Raw genomic sequence first — 24,102 nt, forward strand, 5'->3', positions numbered from 1 at the left:
ACAGTCCCACACACACTGACTTTCACTGGGGTACAGTTCCACACACACTGACTTTCACTGGGGGACAGTCCCACACACATTTACACTCACTGGGGGTCAGTTCCACACACACTGACTCTCACTGCGGTACAGTTCCACACACACTGACTTTCACTGGGGTACAGTTCCACAGAGGCTGACTCAGACTGGGGTATGGGATCCACACACACCAACTCTCACTAGGGGACAGTTCCACACACACCACCTCTCACGGGGGGACAGTTCCACACACACTAACGCTCATGGGGGTACAGTTCCACACACACTGACTCTCACTGGGGTACAGCTTCGCACACACTGACTCTCACGGGGGTACAGTTCCACAAACTCCGACTCTCATGGGGGTCCAGTTCCGCACACTCCGACTCTCACTGGGGAAAGTTCCGCACACACCGACACTCACTGGGGGACAGTTCCTCCCTCAGTGACACTCACGGGGGTACAGTTCCACACACACCGACTCACATTGGGGTATGGGTGCCACACACACTGACTCTCACTGGGGGACAGTTCCACACACACTTACACTCACTGGGGGACAGTTCCACACACAATGACTCTCACTGAGGTACAGTTCCACACACACCAACTCTCACTGGGAGACAATTCCACACACACTGAGTCTCAAGGGGGTACAGTTCCACCCACACTGACTCTCACGGAGGTACAGTTCCACCTATTCTGACACTCACAGGGATACTGTTCCACACACACTGACTCTCACGGGGGTACAGTTCCACCCATTCTGACACTCACGGGGATACTGTTTCACACACACTGACCTCACGGGCGTACAATTCCACATACACTGACAGTCACGGGGATACAGTTCCACTCACAATGACTCAGTGGGGTACAGTTCCACACACACTGATTCTCACTGGGGAACCGTTCCCCACACACTGACTCTCACTGGGGTATGGTTCCACACACAATGACACTCATGGGGGTACAGTTCCACCCACACTGACTCTCACGGGGATACTGTTCCACCCATTCTGACACTCACTGGGATACAGTTCCACACACACTGACTGTCACTGGGGTACAGTTCCACACACACTGACTCTCACTGGGGTACAGTTCCACCCACACTGACACTCAGGTGGGTACAGTTCCACAGACACTGACACTCACTGGGGTACATTTCCATACACACTGACACTCACTGGGGGACAGTTCCACACACACTGACACTCACTGGGGGACAGTTCCACACACACCAACTCTCACGGGGGTACAGATCCACACACACTGATGCTCACGGGGGGACAGTTCCACACACACCGACTCTCACTAGGGAACAGTTCCACACACACTGACTCTCACTGGGGTACAGTTCCACACACACTGACTCTCACTGGGGTACAGTTCCACACACACTGACTCTCACTGGGGTACAATTCCACACACACTGACTCTCACTGGGGTACAGTTCCACACACACTGACACTCACGGGGGTACAGTTCCACTTACAATGACTCAGTGGGGTACAGTTCCACATGCACTGACACTCACTGGGGTACAGTTCCACACACACTAATTCTCATGGGGTACAGTTCGCCACACACTGACTCTCACTGGGGTGCGGTTCCACACACACTGACATGCACGGGGGTACAGCTCCACACACAATGACACTCATGGGGGTATGGATTCCACACACACTGACTCTCACTGGAATATGTGTTCCACACACAGACACTCACAGCGGTATAGTTCCTCCCTCAATGACACTCACGGGGTTACAGTTCCACACACACCGACTCTCACTGGGGTACGGGTTCCAAACACACTGACTCTCAGTGGGGAACAGTTCCACACACACTGACACTCACGGGGGTACAGTTACACACACACGGGCACTCACAGGGGTACAGTTCCACCCACACTGACTCTCACTGGGGTAGAGTTCCATACACACTGACACACAGGTAGGTACAGTTCCACACACACTGATTCTCATGGGGAACTGTTCCCCACACACTGATCCTCACTGGGGTACGGTTCCACACACAATGACACTCATGGGGGTACAGCTCCACAGAGGCTGACACTCACAGTGGTACAGTTCCACCCACACTGACTCTCGCTGGGATACAGTTCCAGCCACACTGACACCCATCGGGGTACAATTCCATCCTCATTGACACTCACGGGGGTACAGTTCCACACACGCTGACACTCACGGGGGTACAGTTCCACACACACTGACTCTCACTGGGGGTACAGTTCGACACACACTGACTCTCACGGGGGTACGGTTCCACGCACACTGACTCTCATGGGGGTCCAGTTCCACACACTCCGACTCTCACTGGGGAAATTTCCGCACACACCGACACTCACTGGGGGACAGTTCCTCCCTCACTGACACTCATGGGGGTACAGTTCCACACACACTGATTCTCATGGGGAACTGTCCCCCACACACTGATTCTCACTGGGATACGGTTCCACACACAATGATTCTCATGGGGGTACAGTTCCACACATACGGGCACTCACGGGGGTACAGTTCCACCCAGACTGACTCTCACTGGGGGACAGTTCCACCCACACTGACTCTCACTGGGGTACAGTTCCATACACACTGACACACAGGTAGGTACAGTTCCACACACACTGATTCTCATGGGGAACTGTTCTCCACACACTGATTCTCACTGGGGTACGGTTCCTCACACAATGACACTCATGGGGATACAGTTCCACACAGGCCGACACTCACAGTGGTACAGTTCCACCCACACTGACTCTCGCTGGGATACAGTTCCAGCCACACTGACACCCCTGGGGGTACAATTCCATCCTCACTGACACTTACGGGGATACAGTTCCACACACGCTGACACTTACTGGGGTACAGTTCCACACATACGGGCACTCACGGGGGTACAGTTCCACCCAGACTGACTCTCACGGGGATACTATTCCACAGAGGCTGACACTCACGGGGATACAGTTCGACACACACTGACTCTCACGGGGATACTATTCCACACACACTGACTCTCACGGGGATACTATTCCACACACACTGACTCTCACGGGGATACTATTCCACACACGCTGACTCTCACGGGGGTACAGTTCCACACAGACTGACACTGACGGGGGTACAATTCCACACACACTGACACTGACGGGGGTACAGTTCCACACACACTGACACTCACGGGGGTACAGTTCCACACACACTGACTCTCACGGGGGTACAGTTCCACACACACTGACTCTCAATGGGGTACATTTCCATACAAACTGACTCTCACTGGGGTACATTTCCATACAAACTGACTCTCACTGGGGTACATTTCCATACAAACTGACTCTCACTGGGGTACATTTCCATACAAACTGACTCTCACTGTCCTACAGTTCCACACACTGACTCTCAATGGGGTACATTTCCATACAAACTGACTCTCACTGGGGTACATTTCCATACAAACTGACTCTCACTGGGGTACAGTTCCACACACTGACTCTCAATGGGGTACATTTCCATACAAACTGACTCTCACTGGGGTACATTTCCATACAAACTGACTCTCACTGGGGTACATTTCCATACAAACTGACTCTCACTGGGGTACATTTCCATACAAACTGACACTCACGGGGGTACATTTCCATACAAACTGACTCTCACTGGGGTACCGTTTTCCACACACACTAACACTCAGGGTGGGTACAGCTCCACACACACACACTATCAAGCCCATATATTTCTCCAGGACCCATTCTTCTTATAGGAATCAGTACCAGGGAATAATCTGCCATGTTTGCTGATGGTGTTTCAGTTTGCTTGATCCTCAGTGGCTCTCCAATGTGTGATCAGGAACAGGTCCCTGTCTCATTCTAATCTGGGAATGCTGGGGATAACTGTGACTATCGGAATTAGATTGGCTTGGAAAACGTTTTGAAGCTATCACCAGTTGGGAAACTGTTTAAGAAAATGGATTAAGAAAATAGAGGGGCCATGTAGATCACACACTCCCTCTTATCCTCATTACACCACGTGGGGTTTTTGAATTTAATAAGTCAGCCTTTTTATTGTTCATGCAGGTAGTGTCCCACCTGGTGATAGCTGTGTTATTTAGAGATGTCAAGGAGTTTACTGCATTCTCTCAAAAATCACACTTCCCAGAAAATATTCATTTTAAGGTCTACTAACAGGTCTAATGAACAAACATAGCGAATGAGATTCTTCATGAACTAATTCTGTGGAAGGACAGTTTACAACACACCTGACTTTTCTTTTATGGTCTGAACTCATATTCTAAAACTATTGAGAAGCCAGGAGAAGTTTAATTATTCCGTGCCAGTTTATCCTATAATCTGTAATCCATTGTGTATTACATTTTACTGCAAACCAACAGTGATGTGTAATGTTTCATAGACTCATACAGTATATATTCAGGCTGTTTCACCCACTGTGCCTATGCTAGCTCTCTGAAAGTATTGTTCACTTGGTGCCACTCCGTTGCCCTTTTCCAATGGTCCTGTTATCTTCACCTTTTCAACTCTTTATCAAATTGCCTTTTGAAATTTATTGTTACATACGAACATACGAAATAGGAGCAGGAGTAGCCATTCAGCCCCTCGATCCTGCCCCGCCATTTAAGATCATGCCTGATCTGTCTGTGTTTCGAGTTCCACATTCCCATCTACCCCAATGACCATTGATTCCCTTGCCTAACAAGAATCTATCTACCTCTGCCTTAAAAATACTCAGTGACCCTGCCTCCACCCCCTTCTGAGGTAGAAATCGCACAACCCTCAGAGAGAAAAAAATTCTCCTCATCTCTGTTCATCTCTGCATGTGTTTATGAAAGGGAAATCATGCTTGACAAATCTACTGGAATTTTTCGAGGATGTAACTAGTAGAGTTGATGAGGGGGAGCCAGTGAACCTGGTTTATTTGGACTTTCAGAAGGCTTTCGACAAAGTCCCACGTAAGAGATTGGCGTGTAAAATTAAAGCTCATGGGATTGGGGGTAGTGTATTGAGATGGATAGAAAACTGGTTGGCAGACAGGAAACAAAGAGTAGGAATATACGGGTCTTTTTCCGAATGGCAGGCAGTGACTAGTGGGGTACCGCAGGGATCGGTGCTGGGACCCCAGTTATTCACAACATATATTAATGATTTAGATGAGGGAACTCCAAATTTGTAGGTGACACAAAGCTGGGTGGGAGGGTGAGCTGTGAGGAGGATGCAGAGATGATTCAGTGTGATTTGGACAAGCTGAGTGAGTGGGCAAATGCATGGCAGATGCAGTATAATGTGGATAAATGTGAGGTTATCCAATTTGGTAGCAAAAACAGGAAGGCAGATTATTATCTGAATGGCTATCAATTGAAAGAGGGGAATGTGCAACGAGACCTGGGTGTCCTTGTACACCAGTTGCTGAAGGTAAGTATGCAGGTGCAGCAGGCGGTAAAGAAGGCAAATGGTATGTTGGCCTTCATAGCGAGAGGATTCGAGTACAAGAGCAGGGATGTCTTGCTGCAATTGTACAGGGGCTTGGTGAGACCACACTTGGAATATTGTGTGCAGTTTTGGTCTCCTTATCTGAGGAAGGATGTTCTTGCTATAGAGGGAGTGCAGCGAAGGTTTACCAAACTGATTCATGGGATGGCAGAACTGACATATGAGGAGAGATTGAGTCGGTTAGGATTATATTCGCTGGAATTCAGAAGAATGAGGGGGGATCTCATAGAAACATATAAAATTCTAACAGGACTAGACAGGGTAGATGCAGGAAGGATGTTCCCAATGGTAGGGGAATCCAGAACCAGGGGTCCCAGTCTGAGGATACAGGGTACAGACTGAGATAAGGAGAAATTTCTTCACCCAGAGAGTGGTGAGCCTGTGGAATTCGTAACCACAGAAAGTAGTTGAGGCCAAAACATTGTATGTTTTCAAGAAGGAGTTAGATATAGTTCTTGGGGCGAAAGGGATCAAAGGATATGGGGAGAAAGCAGGAACAGGCCATTGAGTTGGATGATCAGCCATGATCATAATGAATGGCAGAGCAGGCTCGAAGGGCCGAATGGCCTACTCCTACTCCTATTTTCTATGTTTCTATGTTTCTATGTTCTAAAGGGCGACCCCTAATTTTAAAACAGTGCCCCCTAGTTCTGGACTCACCCACAAGAGGAAACATCCTTTCCACGTCCACCTTGTCAAGACCATTCAGGATTTTTTCTGCTTCAATCAAATCACCCCTCACTCTCCTAAACTCCAGTGGAAACAAGCCCAGCCTGTCCAACCTTTCCTCATTAGAGAACCCGCTCATTCCAGGTATCAATCTCGTAAACCTCCTCTGAACCACCGCCAACGTATTTACATCCTTCCTTAAGGAGACTAAAACTGTCCACAGTATTCGAGGTGTGGTCTCACCAATGTCCTGTATAACTGAAACATAACATCCTTACTTTTATGCTCAACCCCTCTTGTAATAAAGGATAGCATTCCATTAGCCTTCTTAATTACTTGCTGTACCTGCATACTAACTTTTTGTGCCTCATGCACTAGAACACCTAGATCCCTCTGCACTCAGAATTCTGCAGTCGTTGTCCATTTAAGTAATACTCTGCTTTTTTATTCTTCCTGCCAAAGTGAACTTCACATTTTCCCACATTATGCTCCATCTGCCAGATTTTTGCCTACTCAGTCAACCTATCTGTGTCTGTCTGCAATCTCCTCATGTCTTCTTCACAACATACTTTCCTACCTATCTTTGTGTCATCTGCAGATTTATCTGCAAATTATTGAAGATTAATCGTTCCATTGAAAACCCTTCATGAATTTGAATGTCTCTGTTAAATCCTCTCTTAACCTTCTCTGCTGTAAAGGGAACAGTCCCAGCTTCTCCGGTCTCTGCACATTAACTGAACTCCCTCATCCCTGGCATCATTCTGGGAAATCTCCTCTGCACTCTCTCTAACGCTATGACATCCTCCCCAAAGTGTGGTGCTCAGAGCTGGACACAGCACTCCAGCTGAGATTTATAAAGGTTTAGCAATAACCTGCATTTGTACTTCATGCCTCTATTTATAATGCATCTCCTATGCTTTGATCATAGTGATTTGGTGCTTTCTAACAATAAGGATGCTCTCTAAAAGCTTTGATAAAGTATTCTGTGTAGGTGTGCGGCAATGCTCCTGGTGTCTCAGGGAATACAGTAGCCCAGAGGCCAGTGGGGCTATAATGTCATCTAGTGATGGCACCTTGCAACTGCAGTGTTACCAAGGTAAATATACCTCGGGTATGGTAGCATAATGGTTACATTATTGGATTTATAATCCAGAAGACTGGATTGACAATCTGGAGATCAACATGGCTTCAAAATCTATCACTGCAGCTAAGAAATTCAAACTAAAATTAAAAGCTAGTCTCAGGCATGGTGACCGTGAAACTACCATAGAAAAACCCATCTGATTCACTGATGTCCTTTCGGGAGGGAAATCTGCCATCCTTATCTGGTCTGGCCTACATGTGACTCCAGACCCACAGCAATGAGGTTTGATTTTTAACTGCCCTCTGAAATGGCCCAGCTAGCCACTCAGCTGTATGCAAGATGGTGGCTCCCCGCCATCTTCTCCAGGGTAGTTAGGGATGGTCAATAAATGCTGGCCTTTCCTGTCACCCCCACACACAATGAATGAATCAAGAAATCTCTCCATAGCCTCACCCCTCCCTATCTCTAACCTCCTCCAGCTCTACAATCCCAATTGAGTTATCTGTGCTGCTATAATTCTGGCCTCTTGAGCATACCCGATTTTAATCGTTTCCCCCATTGGCGGCTGTCTCTATAGCTGACTCGGCGCTAGTCACAGGAATTCCCTCCCTAAACCTCTCTGCCTCTTTCCCCCATTTAAGACACACTTTAAAAACTTTGACCACATGTTTGGCCATCTGCCTATTGCTTCTTGTGTCTCACACCATGTTTTGTTGGTTAATCGTTCCTTTGAAGCACATTGGCACATGTTACAATATTAAAGGCGCTATACTAGATATGGAGACCCCCATTATGGAGGCATTTTTATTGTTGGCAAAAAAAGGGATGGCATTGTCATAAAAATAATGACAATTGAAATTAAAGTTTGGGGACAGGAAATGCACACATGTAGAAATGTTTTAAATAGAATACGGTCAACCTCCAGCACCATTACCCATGATGCTGTGTGACACAGGAGGAAAATGGCGGAGAGCAAAGTCACTCTACAACAGCAGCCAATGGCCACAACCTGTAATGCAGCTGTCACCACACATCACAGGGTCACCTAACCCGGGAATATTCTATTTAAAAGGAGGCTAATCCACCAAAATTACAGGTAAAATAGTGCTACATGACAATGTTTAAGACATGGAAGCATTTCATTGTCCCATATGCGTCATGTAAATCGCTTAATAATTGACATTTATGCAGCATGGGAGATGGTATTTTCAATCTTTTCAACAAGCAGCTCACTGGATCTTACATAGATTTACAATTATTTTGAAGGACATTAGCCAAACTCCCATGAAGTTAAACATCTCGAAAATCAAGCCCGAACTTCAGCTAAAGCAGAATTAGAGGGGGCGATCATCTGTTCTCAGGTGTGCAGATATGATGGACTCGTGATTTTAATGCACTACGATCTGTCCTTATTTTTATGCACTTTGACTGTGTTATCTAACATATTTAAAGAACGAGGTTTGAGGGAATTTCAGATGCAAGTAGAGCTGGTTAAAACTTAGAATGATAAAAAGGACTTGCATTTATATAGCACCTTTCACAACCACCAGGTGTCCCAAAGTGTTTTCCAACCAATGAAGTGCTTTTTGTACTGCAGTCACTGTTGTAATCTAGGAAATGCAGCAGCCAATTTGCACACAGCAAGCTCCCACAAAGAACAATGTGATAATGAGCAGATAATCTGTTTTCCTGACTGAGGGATAAATATTGGTCAGGACACTGGGGAGAATTCACCTGCTCTTCTTCAGAATAATACCACAGGGCCTTTTACATGCACTCAAGCAAGCAGATGGGGTCTCAGTTTAAAATGTCATCCAAAAGACTGCACCTCCAACAGTGCAGCACTCCCTCAGTACCTGCACTGGGAGTGTCAGCCCTTGATTTTTATAAGCAAGCTCTGGAGTAGGACCTGAACCCAGAACATTGTGACTCTGAGGTGAGAGTACTGCCAACTGAGCCACAGCTGACACAAGCACAACACAGCTGAGAAACTGGAAGGTGCAGAATTGGGGCAAATACTACTGTCACCTTTCTATATAAAAGCGCCATACCAGATACCGGACTAATTTACAAGCTCCGTTTCATTATAAATCAGAGATTGGCATTTTAATGGGAAAAGTTGACAAATGTACAACCCAAACTTTACAATAGGATGTGAGATTTGTAAGCAGCATAATTTTGCAGATACAATTTTAATGATATGTTCTAGATGTGTCACAAGGCCAAGTGCAATGTGTCAAAAAGCTATTAATGTATATAATATTTTGGAAAATATTTTTCTTTTAAAATAGAGATTTAGACTGCAGGTGTGTCTTAATTGGATTAAAGCCAGCTAGTCTGGGTGCTTTGATGTGTACTAGTTTTGATATGGAAGAGAGATAGCGTGCATTTGCAATTTTTGAATAAAGCATTCAAAAAGTGGGGTGAAAACTGACGTCTATCTAACAGCCACCAAACAATATGTTTATATTATTAATAAAATTGGTACTATGAAAGGGGTTTCATTGTTAAAAGATAAAGTTCAAAGAGACTGGTGAGACAATGGGAATTTGAATTCAATCAGTGATGCTAGGTGTAACTTCAGTAGTTTTCACATGTACAGAACAGAGGCAATGTAAGATCAAAAGGCGGCTGTAAGCCTCCAACTGGCTCCAGAGTGAAAGAACCTCATTTTGAATTTGTAAGGTGAAAATGCTTTGCCTGGTGAGGACTCGAAACGTCAACTCTTTTCTTCTCCGCCGATGCTGCCAGACCTGCTGAGTTTTTCCAGGTAATTCTGTTTTTGTTTTGGATTTCCAGCATCCACAGTTTTTTGTTTTTATTTATGCTTTGCCTGGTGCCTGGTTAAGTCTATGGGTTGTTGTTGCCTTAACGGAGATTAGTTTGTGAATTTGTTAAAAGTTATGATAGTGGTAATTTGTAGCCATGTGTATCGATATTTTTAACCTGTATACATTAAGAACATTTTCCAATTAGTTTAATGTAAAACTTCAAGAACTGATGGTCTGATTCCTTAATTTAGAGTCACATCTCAAACATAACACTTGAAATTATAGATTATGACATTTGTTTAGAGCTTCCCTCTGGGATTTTTAAATAACTCCATTTTAATAACTGCAGCATTCATAACAATTGGGGGCTGTGCCAGGATAAATTATATTTTTAATTCCTCGATTGGTTAGGAATTGGTGAGTCTTAAGCTTTCGAGTACGAGAGGCACTTTGAATTCAGGAGTTGGTGAGGTATTTTAGAAGTGGCGAGAGTGCAAGATGGCTTTGGTAATTGCTAAGACTTGTCTGGGAGTAGAAATGATAACTCTGAGTGAGTTGGAGAGAATAACCAAAAGTAAGTTAACAGAGTTGGTGGATAAGATACAATTGGGGTTACCTGCAGGAGCCAGGAAATCTGATGATTATGAGTTAGTTCATAGAGCTAAACCCTTTTTCCATCACCCTTTCAAATTGGAAAAGGATAAAAAGTTGGAAGGTGAAAGGAAGGTGGGTAGTCAGGGAGGAGAAGGAATAGCTGGAAGTTCCCAGGAAGTTATTCCTCAGAATAAAAAGGAAGGTGCTGAATGTAGAAATGACATTCGAAAATTGAGATGTTTTCATTGTAATAAGGCGGGGCACACGAAGTCAGTGTGTTGGAGGTTGCAGGGAAAATCTGTAGTAATTATTGGGGTACAGAAAAGTTCGAAGTAAAAGTACTGTGGGTTCTGAGGTTCAGGCACAGGAGAAACCAGTGGTTTGTGTACAGGTGAAACAGGGAGAATCAGTGAAAGGTAAAGATGTGGGAATGTGTTCACAGTTTACTCAAGAGAATTCTGAGGAGCAGGTTGCAGAAATGTTTAAAGATTTTGTGTGTGAAGTGAAAGTCTTTCCATGTGTAGAGGGTGGAGTAGGTAAAGATATTAAAATATTAAGAGACACAGGGCTAGTCAATCCTTAATGTTGTGGGATAGTGATATTTGTTGTTCAGAGGGAGTACTGCAGGAGAAGGTAATAATAAGTGGGGTTAATGGAGATGCTAAATCTATTCCATTGTGGAAGATAAATTTAAAGAGCAGATGGAAGACAGATGAAGTTATAGTTGGATTGGTGGAAAAACTGCCCATTGCAGGGGTTCCATTTATTCTGAGTAATGATATAGCTGGATCGCAAATGTGGATGATGCCTGTGGTAGCTGAGCAGCCTGTAGAAGTGCTACAGCAGGAATATCCTGGATTGTTTCCTGATTGTGTTATAATGAGATTAAAAGCCCATAGAGAAGAACAAAATAAACAAGATAAGCAGGCAGCTCACAGGCAAGAAGAAGGTGTCGAATTCCAATTAGCTGACACTGTATTTGATAACATTGTTCAGGAGGAAGGAATGCAGGAAAGTTCAGTTGAAGTGTTTAACTCAAAGAGGTTAGTGGAGTTACAGAAAAATGATTTGCAATTAAAACAGTTATATCAGAAAGCTTATTCAGAAACCAAAGCAAAATGTATCCCAGTATGTTATATTCTTCGAGGGAATATATTAATGAGAAAATGGTGGTCGGATTACATCTCAGCAAATGAAAGCTGGAGGGAGGTGCAGGGGATTGTTATCCCATTATGTTATAGAAATAAGATTCTGAGGCTTGTTCATGAAATTCCAATGGGGGGACACTTAGGAATTAGGAAAACCCAGGAAAAGATACAGAGGTATTTTTTTTTACCAGGATTTCATAGGGATGTAGTCAAATTCTGTAGAACCTGTCATATATGTCAAATAACAGGAAAAGCGTAAGCAGTGATTAAGCCGATGCCTTTAATCACAATACCAGCATTTGGAGAACCTTTCACCAGGGTCATGATTGATTGTGTAGGACCCCTCCCTAAGACTAAACGTGGAAATCAGTATTTGTTGACAATAATGGATGTGTCTACCAGGTTTCCTGAAGCAATACCTTTAAGAAATATTACAACTAAGAAGATTCTGGAGGAGTTAATTAAATTTTTCACAAGATATGGTTTACCTAAGGAAATACAATTAGATCAGGAGTCAAATTTCATGGCCAGAATTTCCCCGTTGGCAATTTGGGGGCAGGGCCCGCCCGCCGATGGGAAAACGATGCGGAATGACGTTGGGAGGAACCCCCGACGTCATCCTGGGCCCTTTAAATTTTTAGGAAGGCAGGCGGACAGCGAAATCAGCTGTCCGCCCGCCGACCTGTCAATGACTAATTGAGGCCATTGACAGGATAATTAAGATAATCAAAGACCTGCCCGTCCAACCTTAAGGCTGGTGGGCAGGCCAGGAGCCCCGGCGGGCGTCGGATAATACATGAAACTTCATCCACTGGCGGGATGAGATTTCATGTCTGTTTTTAAAAAGTTTAATAAAGTTTATATCGTTTTTATTAACATGTCCCATCTCGTGTGACATTGTCACTTGAGGGGGACATGTTAATAATATTTTTATTTTTCTATTTTGTAACTTTTGTGCACTGTCACTGATCTCCCTGAGACAACACTTAGTCTCAGGGAGCAGTGCGCTCTTTTGTATGAAAGAGCGCACTTTGACAGCTGGGGATTCCCTCCCCACCCCCCCAACACCGCACAGGAAGCGCATAGGGAAGGCCGCTGGGTGGGCCAACTCAAGATGGCGGCGGGCCCCGTTTCAGTGGCGGGGATCGGCTGTCCGCCCGCCGCCAAGCCGGTGGGGCCCACATGCCCACTAAGGGCAAAATTCTGCCCCATGTCACAGCTGTTTAAGGAAGTAATGAACAGTTTGGGAATAAAATAGTTTAAATCAACAGCTTATCATCCAGAGTCACAAGGATGGCGTCAAACTTTAAAATCTATGATTAGAGCATACTGTCAAGATTATTCACAGGGTTGGGATGCGGGAATTCAATTTTTGTTATTCGCTATTAGAGACGCTCCTAGTGCTTCAACTGGTTTTAGCCCCTATCATCTAGTTTATGGTCATGAGGTAAGGGGACCACTGAAATTGATTCATGAGAAATTGGTGGGTTGTTTGATGGACTATTGAAAGGTGAATGCGGTGATAAAAGCGAATTCATATCCCATACCACAGTTGCAGGATTGCATTGAGAAAGTGGGACAATCAAAATTTATCACAAAGATTGACTTGCTGAAAGGATATTGGCAGGGAGAGGGCAAAGGAAATATCAGCATTTGTAATGCCAAGTGGATGATATCAACTTACAGTCATGCCATTTGGTATGAAGACTAACAAACAAAGTAATTGCGGGTCTAAGCAATTGTGCGTTTATATTGATGATCTAATTGTTTTCAGTCAAATGTGGGAGGAGCATTTACAGCATCTGCAAGAATTATTTACTCGACTACAAGAAGCTAATTTGGTGATGAACTTGGCTAAAAGTTCAAGTTACATATCTAGGCCATACCATTGGACAAGGGAAGGTGGCTCCGAGAGATGTGAAAGTCAAGGCTATCATGGATTTGCCACTGCCTACAACAAAATGAGAAGTTTTGAGATTTCTGGGCATGAGTGGGTTTTACCGGAAATTTGTACCAAATTTTAGCTGAGTGGTTGCTCCACTGACTGAACTATTAAAAAAGAACAAGAAGTATCAATGGACACTGGAGTGTCAGAAAACATTTGATAGTTTGAAAACTGTATTAAATATGACACCAGTTTTGGCAGTACCCAATTATGCCAAGCAATTCAAGTTGGATATAGGCATTGGGGCTGTACTGTTACAGGAAGATGAGACTGGAATTGAAAAACCAATAGGGTATTTTTCTTGGAAGCTGAATGTATAATAGAGAAGATATTCAATGATCAAAAAAGAGACTTTAAGTTTGGTGTTAGCATTGCAGCATTTTGAAATTTATGTTGCAAACAATTCATCAGAAACAATTGTTTAAACAGATCATAATCCTTTGAAGTTTTTGAACAAATTTCATGACAAAAGTGCAAGACTTTTCAGATGGAGTCCATTGTTGCAACCATTTAACCTACGTATTATACGTATTGCTGGAAGAGAAAATCTGTTCGCAGGTGCATTATCAAGAGTTTGAAGCTTAAAGGAAATTGGGACATTTAAAAAAAAACCTGGACACAACTTGAGTGATTTTTGTTGATACCAAGGACTTGTATATGTTATGTTGATGCATGCAACTGGTAATGTAATAGTATAATGAGTGTAGGAGATAGTGTGAGATGGTTTATTAAAATGAAGCCATCTTTTAGCATTATGATGGTTCATTTTCTGATAAGGAGGGGGGTGTCATGAAGCTATTAATGTAAATAATATTTTGGAAAATATTTTTCTTTTAAAATAGAGATTTAGTCTGTCTTAATTAGATTAAAGCCAGCTAGTCTGGGTGCTTTGATATGTACTAGTTTGAGATGTAAACAGAGAGATAGAGTGCATTTGCATTTTTTGAATAGAGCATTCAAGAAGTGGGTGAAAACTTGATGCCTTTCTAGCAGCTACCGAGCAATACGTTTATATTACTGATAAAACTGGTACTATGAAAGGGGTTTCATTGTTAAAAGGTTAAGTTCAGAGAGGCTGGTGAGACAATGAGAATTTGAATTCAATCAGTGGTGGTAGGTTTCACTTCAGCAGTTTTCGGGTGTACAGAACAGAGGCAATGTAAGATCAAAAGGCAGCTGTAAGCCTCCAACTGGCTCCAGAGTGAAAAGAACCTCATTTTGAATTCGTAAGGTGAAAATGTTTTGCCTGGTGTTTGGTTAAGCCTATGGGTTGCTGTTGCCTTAATGGAGATTAGTTTGGGAATTTGTTAAAAGTTATGATAGTAGTAATTTGTAGCCATGTTTAAAATTTCATTCTGGGATATTTTAAATAACTCCGCTTCACCAACTACATCGGTCATAACAAGTGGCACAACAGTTTGTAGTTGCAAAGCAGTGTGCCATGGATTGGTAGTGTATGCTGCCATATGCATCTTTTCCCGTGTGTTGTGCCTCTGCTGGTGGTGATACTGTATCGTTGGTGAGGGGTGTGACTGTTGTAATATGCCTTTAAGGGGCAGCAGCATGCCATCACTAGAAGGGAAGTGTGTCATGTTTTTGCTTTTTTCTTCCCACAATAGCAACATCATCAGTGATGCAGGTGCATCCTGGTACAATGCATGTAATGCAGTCCATGTGAGCGTGAAAGAGATCCTGGCTAAGTGACAGCTCGAAAGGAAGTCATTGAAAACAGTATCATCTGAACGGAGTATGAAATTGGTAAGCTCTTGGGCCCTCTCCACAAGAGACCAGTAGCCATGCTTGACATCAAGCATCCAGAAGAACTTTGCACCTGCAAATCTCAGGTTTAACTCTTCTAATGTGGGTATTTTGTAAGGACAATGCTTCAAATTTGTGTTTAAATGTCATGGATCAAGTCACACTCTCATGATCCATCCTTCTCTATGACACGTGTGATCATCGAGCAGCAGTCTGTGCGCTCTTGTACTCTTCTAATCATTCCGTCTTTCTCCATTTTGTCTAGTTCGACCTTCAACTTGCCTTGTAAGTGAATGCTGCAGTGAAATGGTGGATTTTGTCTATATAGATTTTAAGAAAGTGTTTGACAAAAACATCACCTAAAAAGCTGGTTAATAAAATTGAGGCTTGTGGAATTTGGAGGGTCAGTGTCAGCTTGGTTTAGGGGCAGATCTCAGCGAGCGATGGTAAATGGGTGTTCTTTTAGCCCTGCACCTTTTTGAATTAAACAAAAGCGTCGGGGTGGCAATAGTTCCCTGGTGCATTCTCCATGGCAACGCCTCAACCAGAGTCCATTTGCTAACCAATCATCAGCCTTTTGTCTGCAGCATAAATTGTTGTTCCTTTAAAATTTGGTATTCTTGCATCTGCCCTGAGAGTGCAAGACAAAAAGCTTCAATAGCGTGTCTCTTTTTTCAGCAATACTCACGTTCTGAACTACCAAGTGACAACTGGAGTGTTGTGTCCATTACTGGTTACCACAGGTTGGGGAGGATATGAGGGTCCTCAAGAGGGTCCACTGGAGATTTACCAGAATGGTTCCAGTGATGAGGAGATATTAGTTACAAGGTTGGGTTGGAGAAGCCGGGGTTTTTCTCCTTGAAGCAAAGGAGATTGAGGGGAGGTTTGATCGAGGTGTACAAGGTTATGACAGGTTTAGATAAGGTAGACAAAGAAAGGCTATTGGCTGATGATACAAGGACTGAAGACACATTGAAGATTTGATCAAGAGATACAGGGGGTTATGTGAGGAAGAAGTTTACTTTTTACACAGCGAGTGGTAATGACCTGGAACTCTCTATCCACAAGGGCAGTGGAAGCAGAAATGATCAATGATTTCAAAGGGATGGACACTTGAGGGAAATAAAATTGCAGGGCAATGGGGCTCGAATGGGGGAGTGGGACTGACTGGATTGCTCTACAGATAGCTGGCATGGACACGATGGGTCAAATGGCCTCCTTCTGTGCCATAATGACACACAGCACCCTCACCCACTAATGGGATTGGCCTATTGTTTTTGCTTAAAAACAGAATAAACATCAAATTTTCACAGTGCCTTTTAGCAGTGTCAGAATGTGGAAATGAGTTGCGGTTTTTTTTCTACATTGCCTCATTATATATGTAAATATAGTGAATAAATTAACCCTGAATTCCCTGCTTACTGTTGTTTACAATGAGTGAGTATCTGGCAGACCCACACCAGAGACCACTCATCGCTTAATTCATAAGATGAGATATGTGTCAGAGATATTTTAAAAATTCAAACACTTAATGAAAAACATTGTACAATACAGGAACACCTTTAACACACTAACTGCTGTTAAAGGGCAAACATGAGATGTTTGTAGAACATGGGATTTAGTGGTTATTGAGAAGGAGACAGCATTCATTTTGAACTTCAGTAAGCCTTATCTATAAACTATTGCATTTTTCTCAGAGCAGCTACACTTAAACCCTCCCATTAACTCTTATTCGTCAGGCTAACTGACTTGGCTGCACAGGTTAAACTCACCACCAGTCAGACATCTCTCTCTAATGAGAGAGCAGCCTATGGTCCTCTGGGACTACGATGACTTCCACTGACTCACATACACACAGCGTAAAGGCTGCCAAAATGCCAGCATGTTACCTTACAGCGGGGAGGGCAATACTTCCCCATAAGAAAGAGGGTAAATTAAAGATAGTGTTACAACAGGCTGTTCCAGTGTATGCTTAAAGACTGGTAGTTTTGGAGCTCATTGAGAGCTCTGCTTCCTGGACATTAACTCGCAGGAAGTCCTCATCTCTTATCACCCTCTGTGCTCACTGACTTACACTGGCTCCCAGTCCAACAACCACCTCAATTTTAAAATTCTCATCTACGTTTTCGAATCCCTCATGGCCTCGCCCCTCCCCAGATCTGTAGTTCCTCCAACTACACAACCCTCGAGATATCTGCACTCCTCTAATTCAGGCCTCTTGTCTATCCTCAATTTCATTTGCTCCATGATTGGTGGCCAGGCCCTCAGCTGCCTAGGCCCTGAACTCTGGAGTTTCCTCCTTAAATTTCTCTATCTCTCTCTCTCTTCTTTTAAGATGCCCCCTAAAACTCACCTCTCAGTCCTTCAGACAACAAATTGCAATCTGGAGTGCAGACACTGTTAGGATGGAGATAAAGGGTAAAATATTGCTATAAGAATAAACCATTCACAAAATGACGCAATGGACAAATGCTTACCTGCAAAAGGAGATGGAATCTTTGCCACCTCATCTGGACGGGAAGTAACTGGACAAAAGAAATTGTAAGTCTATATAGTCAGATCCCAGTAAACAGGAGGAGGAAGAGAGCTAACCTGTAACACACTGCACTGTACCAAGGAGAGAAGAGCAGAGGTAAAGTTAAAAGAGGTTTTATTGAGAATTACACAGAATTTTACACTGCAGAAAGACCATCAGTCCAATGGGGCTATGCCAGTTTTATACTCCAGACAAGCCTTGCCCCATCTCACACAAGCAAAATACTGCAGAGGCTGGAAATCTGAAATAAAAACAGCAACAGCTGGAAGAACTCAGTAGGTCTGGCAGAGTCCGTGGAGAGAGAGAGACAGACCTCTCGCCAGGTCATCAGCCTGTAATGTTACCTCTGTTTCTCTCGGCACAGATGCTGCCTGACCTGCTGAGCTTTTCCAGCTTTTTTTAGTTCTTATTTCCGCCATTTCCACCACCTCCGGCCTGATGCCACCAGCAACCACACCCTCCCCTCCCCCTCCCCCTCCTCTTTCAGCCCCTCTGCAACACCCTCAATCATCTCCAACAGACCCATTCCTCTTCCCATGCAATCGCAGGAGGTGCAGCACCTGCCCTTTTGCCCCCTCTCTCCTCACTGCTCAAGGCCCCAAACTCTCCTCCCAGGGCAAACAGCGATTTACTCTACACTCCTTTCAATTTGCTCTCAACACAGTCTCCACCACATTGGGCAGGTCAAGCGCAAATTGGATGGTTGCCTGTCATTTTATTTCCAGGAGGCGATGGCATAGTGGTATTGTCACTGGACTAGTAATCCAGAGACCCAGGGTAATGCTCTGGGGCAGATGGTGGAATTTGAATTCAATAAAAATCTGGAATTAAAAGTCTGATGATCACCACAAAACCATTGAGGATTGTCATAAAAACCCACTTGGGGCGCAATTTTCATCTACCGGGTGGGCCCCGCCGCCATTTTAAGTGGGCGGACCAATTAAGGCCCGCCAAGCGTGAGGTCCGGCGGGAAGCGCTATGCGTTCCCTGTGCGGGGTGGGGGATTCCCCAAATGCGAGAATGCACTCTTTCACACATGCGCACGAAAGAGAGCACATCTCGCTGAGGCTAAGTGCAGCCTCAGGGAGATAGCTGAAAGTTGTACAAACATTAAAAATAGAGAAAAAAAAAATCCTTAACATGTCCTCCTCATGTGACAATGTCACACAAGATGGGACATGTTAATAAATTTCACAAAAACTGTATTACACTTTTTTAAACCCTACATGAAACCTCATCCCACCGGTGGATGAGGTTTCATGCTTTTTCAGAAGCCCGCCGGGGCTCCTGGCCTGCCCGCCAAATCTTAAGGTTGGACAGGCAGGTCCTTTAATTGTTTTAATGATCCTGTCAATTGCCTCAATTGGCCATTGACAGGTCGGCGGGTGCACAGCTGATTTCGCTGTGCCCCCGCCTTCCTGAAGATTTAAATGGTGCGGGATGATGTCGGGGGTTCCCCCTGTCGTCATCCCGCATCATTTTGCGTGTCAGCGAGCAGGCCCTGCCCCCTGCTTGCCAACGGCAAAATTCAGCCCTTAGTTTCCTAATGTCCTTTAGGGGAGGAACTCTGCTTTCTTTACCTGGCTTACTTGTGACTCCAGACCCACAGCAATCTGGTTGACTCTTTATTGCCCTCTCAACAATTAGGGATGGAAAATAAATGCTAGCCTAGCCAGTGACACCCACATCCCATGAACGAATTAAAAAAAGCACTCCCACTCTGACCTCGCTGTCCTCGACCTGCTGTACCGTTCCAGTGGAGCTCAGTGTAAGCTTGGGACACAGCACCTCAACATTTGGTTAGGCTCTTTACAGCCTTCCAGATTCAACACTGAATTTAACATTTTCACACCGTATTCTCTGCCCCATTTTCTCAGACGGATATTGTTGGTGATGACTCTGGGCAGAATTTCTTGTTCTGGACTATAAGTTGGGAGGTGGGAGCGGAAATGAGAGTGATTTCTGCTCGGAGACAGGACAGCTGGCTACACACGATCTCGCTGTTGTCAGCTCATTAGATATGCATGCGCGAGGAGCCCGGCAAATCTTGTGGCAGGGCAGGGCGGGCAGGAAGTCAACATCCCCACATTTACCTCACTGATTCAAACATCCGGGCGCCATATTGAAAGGGCTGTTCACTCACTACAGGCCATTGGCATCAATCTGGGTCTCTGAATGCATGCCAAGACCGCGGCCAAACCTTTCAATCCCTCTCCCCCACAACCCACCACCCCAGATAAGTCTCAGAGCAGACAATGGATGGAATTGTCCATGCCCATTGGTGTTGGGCGTGTTTGGCAGCGTGAGTGGACACAATGGCGAGAAGGTCAAAAATCGATTTCTCAATGTCGTGAAACCAGTTTGTAAACGTCCACTCCGCCCGTCAGTGGTGGGCCGGGTTTCCTGCTGTCGGACATCGGGAACTTCATTGTAATACATCTGCATCTCATCATAAACCCAGCTCGCCAGAATCCTCCACCACCCCCCACGCTGAATCATCCGAGCACGTTGGCGGGAAAACACGCTGACATGTTTTACAACTGAACATAAGCGACATGCATCTGGCGAGCTGCACTTCACTCGGGACTTCGAGGTTTGTTTGCCTATCTTGCTTCGGAAAACACTCGTGGTCATCAGCGCCAGGCTTCACAGACAGCACCACATCACTTTAGAGGAGCTCAGGGGCAGGTCTCTACCTACCAGACCAGCTGTAAGGTGGGGGTGGATTTTCAGTAGCTGCAGGGCTAGGGCTTGTTCGGGGAAGGGGGAGAAATGGCCTCAGGCAAAATGCTGCAGGGCAAGGGCTATACTGGGGAAGTGGGGGTATCCCAGGGTGTGTGTGGGGGGGGCACATGTTGATCTGTGCAAGTGGCCTCAAGATAGTGAGGGCTGAGGAGAGTGTCTCCAGAGGAGATGAGGCCAGATGGACATGTGAGGGTGTGTGTGTGTGAGAGAGTGAGTGGTGATGTCCCTTGGGCTGGCAGTGAGTGAAATGCCAGGGAATGTGTGATGGGTTTGTGAGTGTGTGAGTTTAGAGAGATGAGATGGTTGCCTTACCCTGGTGGCAGGATGAGATCATTCATCCTCTTTCTGCGTTGGATGGTGAACCTCTCCTGTACAGCTTTGGCATGGACCATCACTGTCACCGCCTCCCAAGCCAGAATGGTGACACTGATGGGCTTCCTGCAGCCTGGGTGAGGGTAGAGGACATTGTGATGGGCTCCTACAGTGTCAAGAATGGATGTGTCAATGAATCAGGGGGCTGCAGCCTTCTTGCCTTTCAGGGCCATGTATTTTGAGCAGCAGTCCTGGGTTGGAAGCACTGAGAGGTGTGCGCACGGCTGCACTTTAAGTTTGGTGCCCAGGTGACGAAGCGGCGAGGAGACAGCATGACAGGCAAATTGGAGGCCGCCCGCCATCAAACGCTCCGTTTCCCGGGAATGCATGATTAATGAGGCGGGTGTGGGATGATACGGCGAGAAAAGTCATCATCGCTGCCCACGGGTAGAACATTCTTTTTCCTGCCCACTTACTGCACTTACTGCAAATCTGGAACGATGCCACCCGATGAGTGGCTCCATGGTTCAGCAATGCCTCGCTGCAGGGTCTCTGGCACTGCAGTTCAGGAAAGGCAGGAGGTGCTGCTTCCCAGCAATGGCATCAGGAGGCCCTCCCATCTCACCAAGGCAGCCTGGGCAGAGGTAGCAGCCCAGGCCAGTGCCAATGGGGCCACAAACAAACAAACTTTGCTCCAGTGGAGGAAGAAGATGAATCACCTGCTGCGCTCCGCCAGGGTAGGTGACTCCGTCTACTCACTGCAAACTGACGCTCATAAGGGCATCAGGCAGTCTAAGGGCAGAATTTTACGTCCCATGGGTGGGCGCGTGCCCGACCCTATCGGACGTAAAATCGCGCGAGATGGCACCGGGCAAGCGCCCCGACATCATCACGCACTCGCACGATATTTCACCCGGTGCACACATGGCAGTCAGAAGCGTGCCCGCTGACAATTGAGCAGGTTATTAAACCCGTTCATGGTGCAATTGTCTGCGATTTTTCATGGCCCGTCCAACCTTACGGGCGGAGTGGTGAATTGGCCAGGCAGCCTTACATTTTTCATGAAGCTTCATCCAAGGGCGGGAATAATTTCCATTAGGAAATAAAATGGTGAAACATCCGTGGACAGCATTTTTATGAGATATGCTTTCAGGTGCTTGATTTTGATCCATGGACATTTTTTGCAGCTTTTTGGAGCTTTATTTCATTATTGGCAGGTCTGCAGCTCCCCGAGGCAGCTGTCTGCCTTCAGGGAGCTTTCGTGCAGCGCTCACCCACACCCGCGGTGACATCATTGCCCACTCTCCTCCCACCCCCACCCCAGCAGCACTGAGCTTTTCAGCACACGTTTCACACTGGCTGTCCGTTAATTGGCCAACCAGCATTAAATCACGGCCCAGCAGTGCAGTGAGGATGCCTCCAGTCTGCTGTTGCCGGACTAATGAGTGAGACACTGAGAAGGGAGTGTGCACAACTATTACCAAATTCCTTCTTTTCTCCACTCCAGCAACAAGCAGCCAGCCCAAGGCAAGGAAAAGGAGACAGCTCCATCACCAGCCCCACCCCCAGCTCCACTCAAGCCCCCAGCCCGAGCCCCACGCCCCACCCACAGATCCACCCCCAGCCCCAACCACATCCCCAGCTCCTCTTCCAGCTTCATAACGTCCCCCAGCCCCACTCCTGGCTCCATCTCCAGCCCCATCCTCATCCCCACCTCCAGCTCCACTCTCAGCCCCAACTCCAGCCCCACCCCCAGCTGGAGGTAGTCATTATCTATGCTCAACTAATAGATAATGTTTTCTCCATAATAACAATGTTACGGGATATGGGGATAGCGAGGGAAATCAGTAATGAGTTAGAAGATCAGCCCTGTTCTAGGTGAATAGTGGAGCAAGATTGAGGGGCTGAATGGCCTACTCCTGCTTCTCTATGATCTTATGCCCCTGGATCCGGCCTGACCAAGTTCTCTGTCCCCATTGGGAGCAGGTGTCAGGGTGACATGAGTTCATCCCTGTCCAAGTAAGACTGCATGTGGCCTTCAGTGTGTCAGGGAAAGCTGATTACAGCCACAAATTACTTACAGGCACATTGAACTTTTTAAAGAAGACGTGTGCATTTTTAAAGAAATACAAGCAAGGACACTGAACGAAAGATGGCTGATAATGTAAAGTTCTGGAAAATTCCTATGTGGATTATACCGACAGACCTGTCCCGAGAGAACATAGAATGTCACAGCTGAAAAGATGTCATGGCCTTCTTCAAGCAGATGTACTTGTAAGGGAGATAGGAAAGATGCAAAAGACTGAACTTTAATCTCCCGTGGTCACAGAGACAAAAGGCTGATTACTGCATCACACCAGCCTTATAAAACCCACCTCCTATTGATTCATATCGCAGAATGGGTAAAATGGTCGGAGATCAAAGAAAACAGACTCTGGGCGCAAGACATAATTTTTTTCCCCTTACAAGGATACTTAAGAAAAATGGGTTAATGCAGAGCAGTGGGTTTTTTTATTCAGTTATGAGATGTGAGCGTTACTGGCTAAGCCAGCATTTATTACACATCCCTAATTGCCCTTGTTCAGACAGCATTGTAAGAGTCACCCACATCGCTGTGGTGGAACTAAGTGGGTTTTTACAACAATCAACAGTGGTTTCATGGCCATCATTAGACTTTTAACTCCAGATTTTTAAAAATTTTTTATGGAATTCAAATTCCACCATCTGCCATGGTGGGATTCCAATCCGGGTCCCCCAGAGCATTACCCTGGGTCTCTGGATTGTCAGTCCAGTGACAATACCATTATACCACCACCTCCCCCTAGTGTGCTACATGTGTGTGTGACAAGTCAGCTCTACCGGAATCACCCAACTTAACGGCAGCAACATTTCGCCATCTACAACTCATGGACAAGCCAAAGACTGATTTGTATGTCTTTTTTAAAACTTTTATTGGGACTCTTAACTTCTCATTTCTGATCAGTGTGCATGTGCATTACGT

General features: G+C 45.4%; 1 protein-coding gene across 2 annotated transcripts in view; it reads right to left on the reverse strand.

The window, feature by feature from the left end:
* The window catches only part of ppef1 (protein phosphatase, EF-hand calcium binding domain 1), a 107,522-nt gene that overhangs the window by 59,702 nt on the left and 23,718 nt on the right, over positions 1-24,102 (reverse strand). Inside the window, exon 3 of one of the 2 annotated variants that reach the window (XM_078559578.1) lies at positions 17,986-18,033. The exons of the other annotated variant lie outside the window; for it this stretch is intronic. Within the exon in view, the coding sequence (XP_078415704.1) occupies positions 17,986-18,033 (48 nt within the window). The remainder of the gene's footprint in view (positions 1-17,985; positions 18,034-24,102) is intronic. 2 annotated transcript variants of the gene reach the window in all.

The sequence above is a fragment of the Cetorhinus maximus genome, chromosome 16, assembly GCF_964194155.1.
Source record: "Cetorhinus maximus chromosome 16, sCetMax3.hap1.1, whole genome shotgun sequence".
In the NCBI taxonomy this organism is placed as follows: Eukaryota; Metazoa; Chordata; class Chondrichthyes; order Lamniformes; family Cetorhinidae; genus Cetorhinus; species Cetorhinus maximus.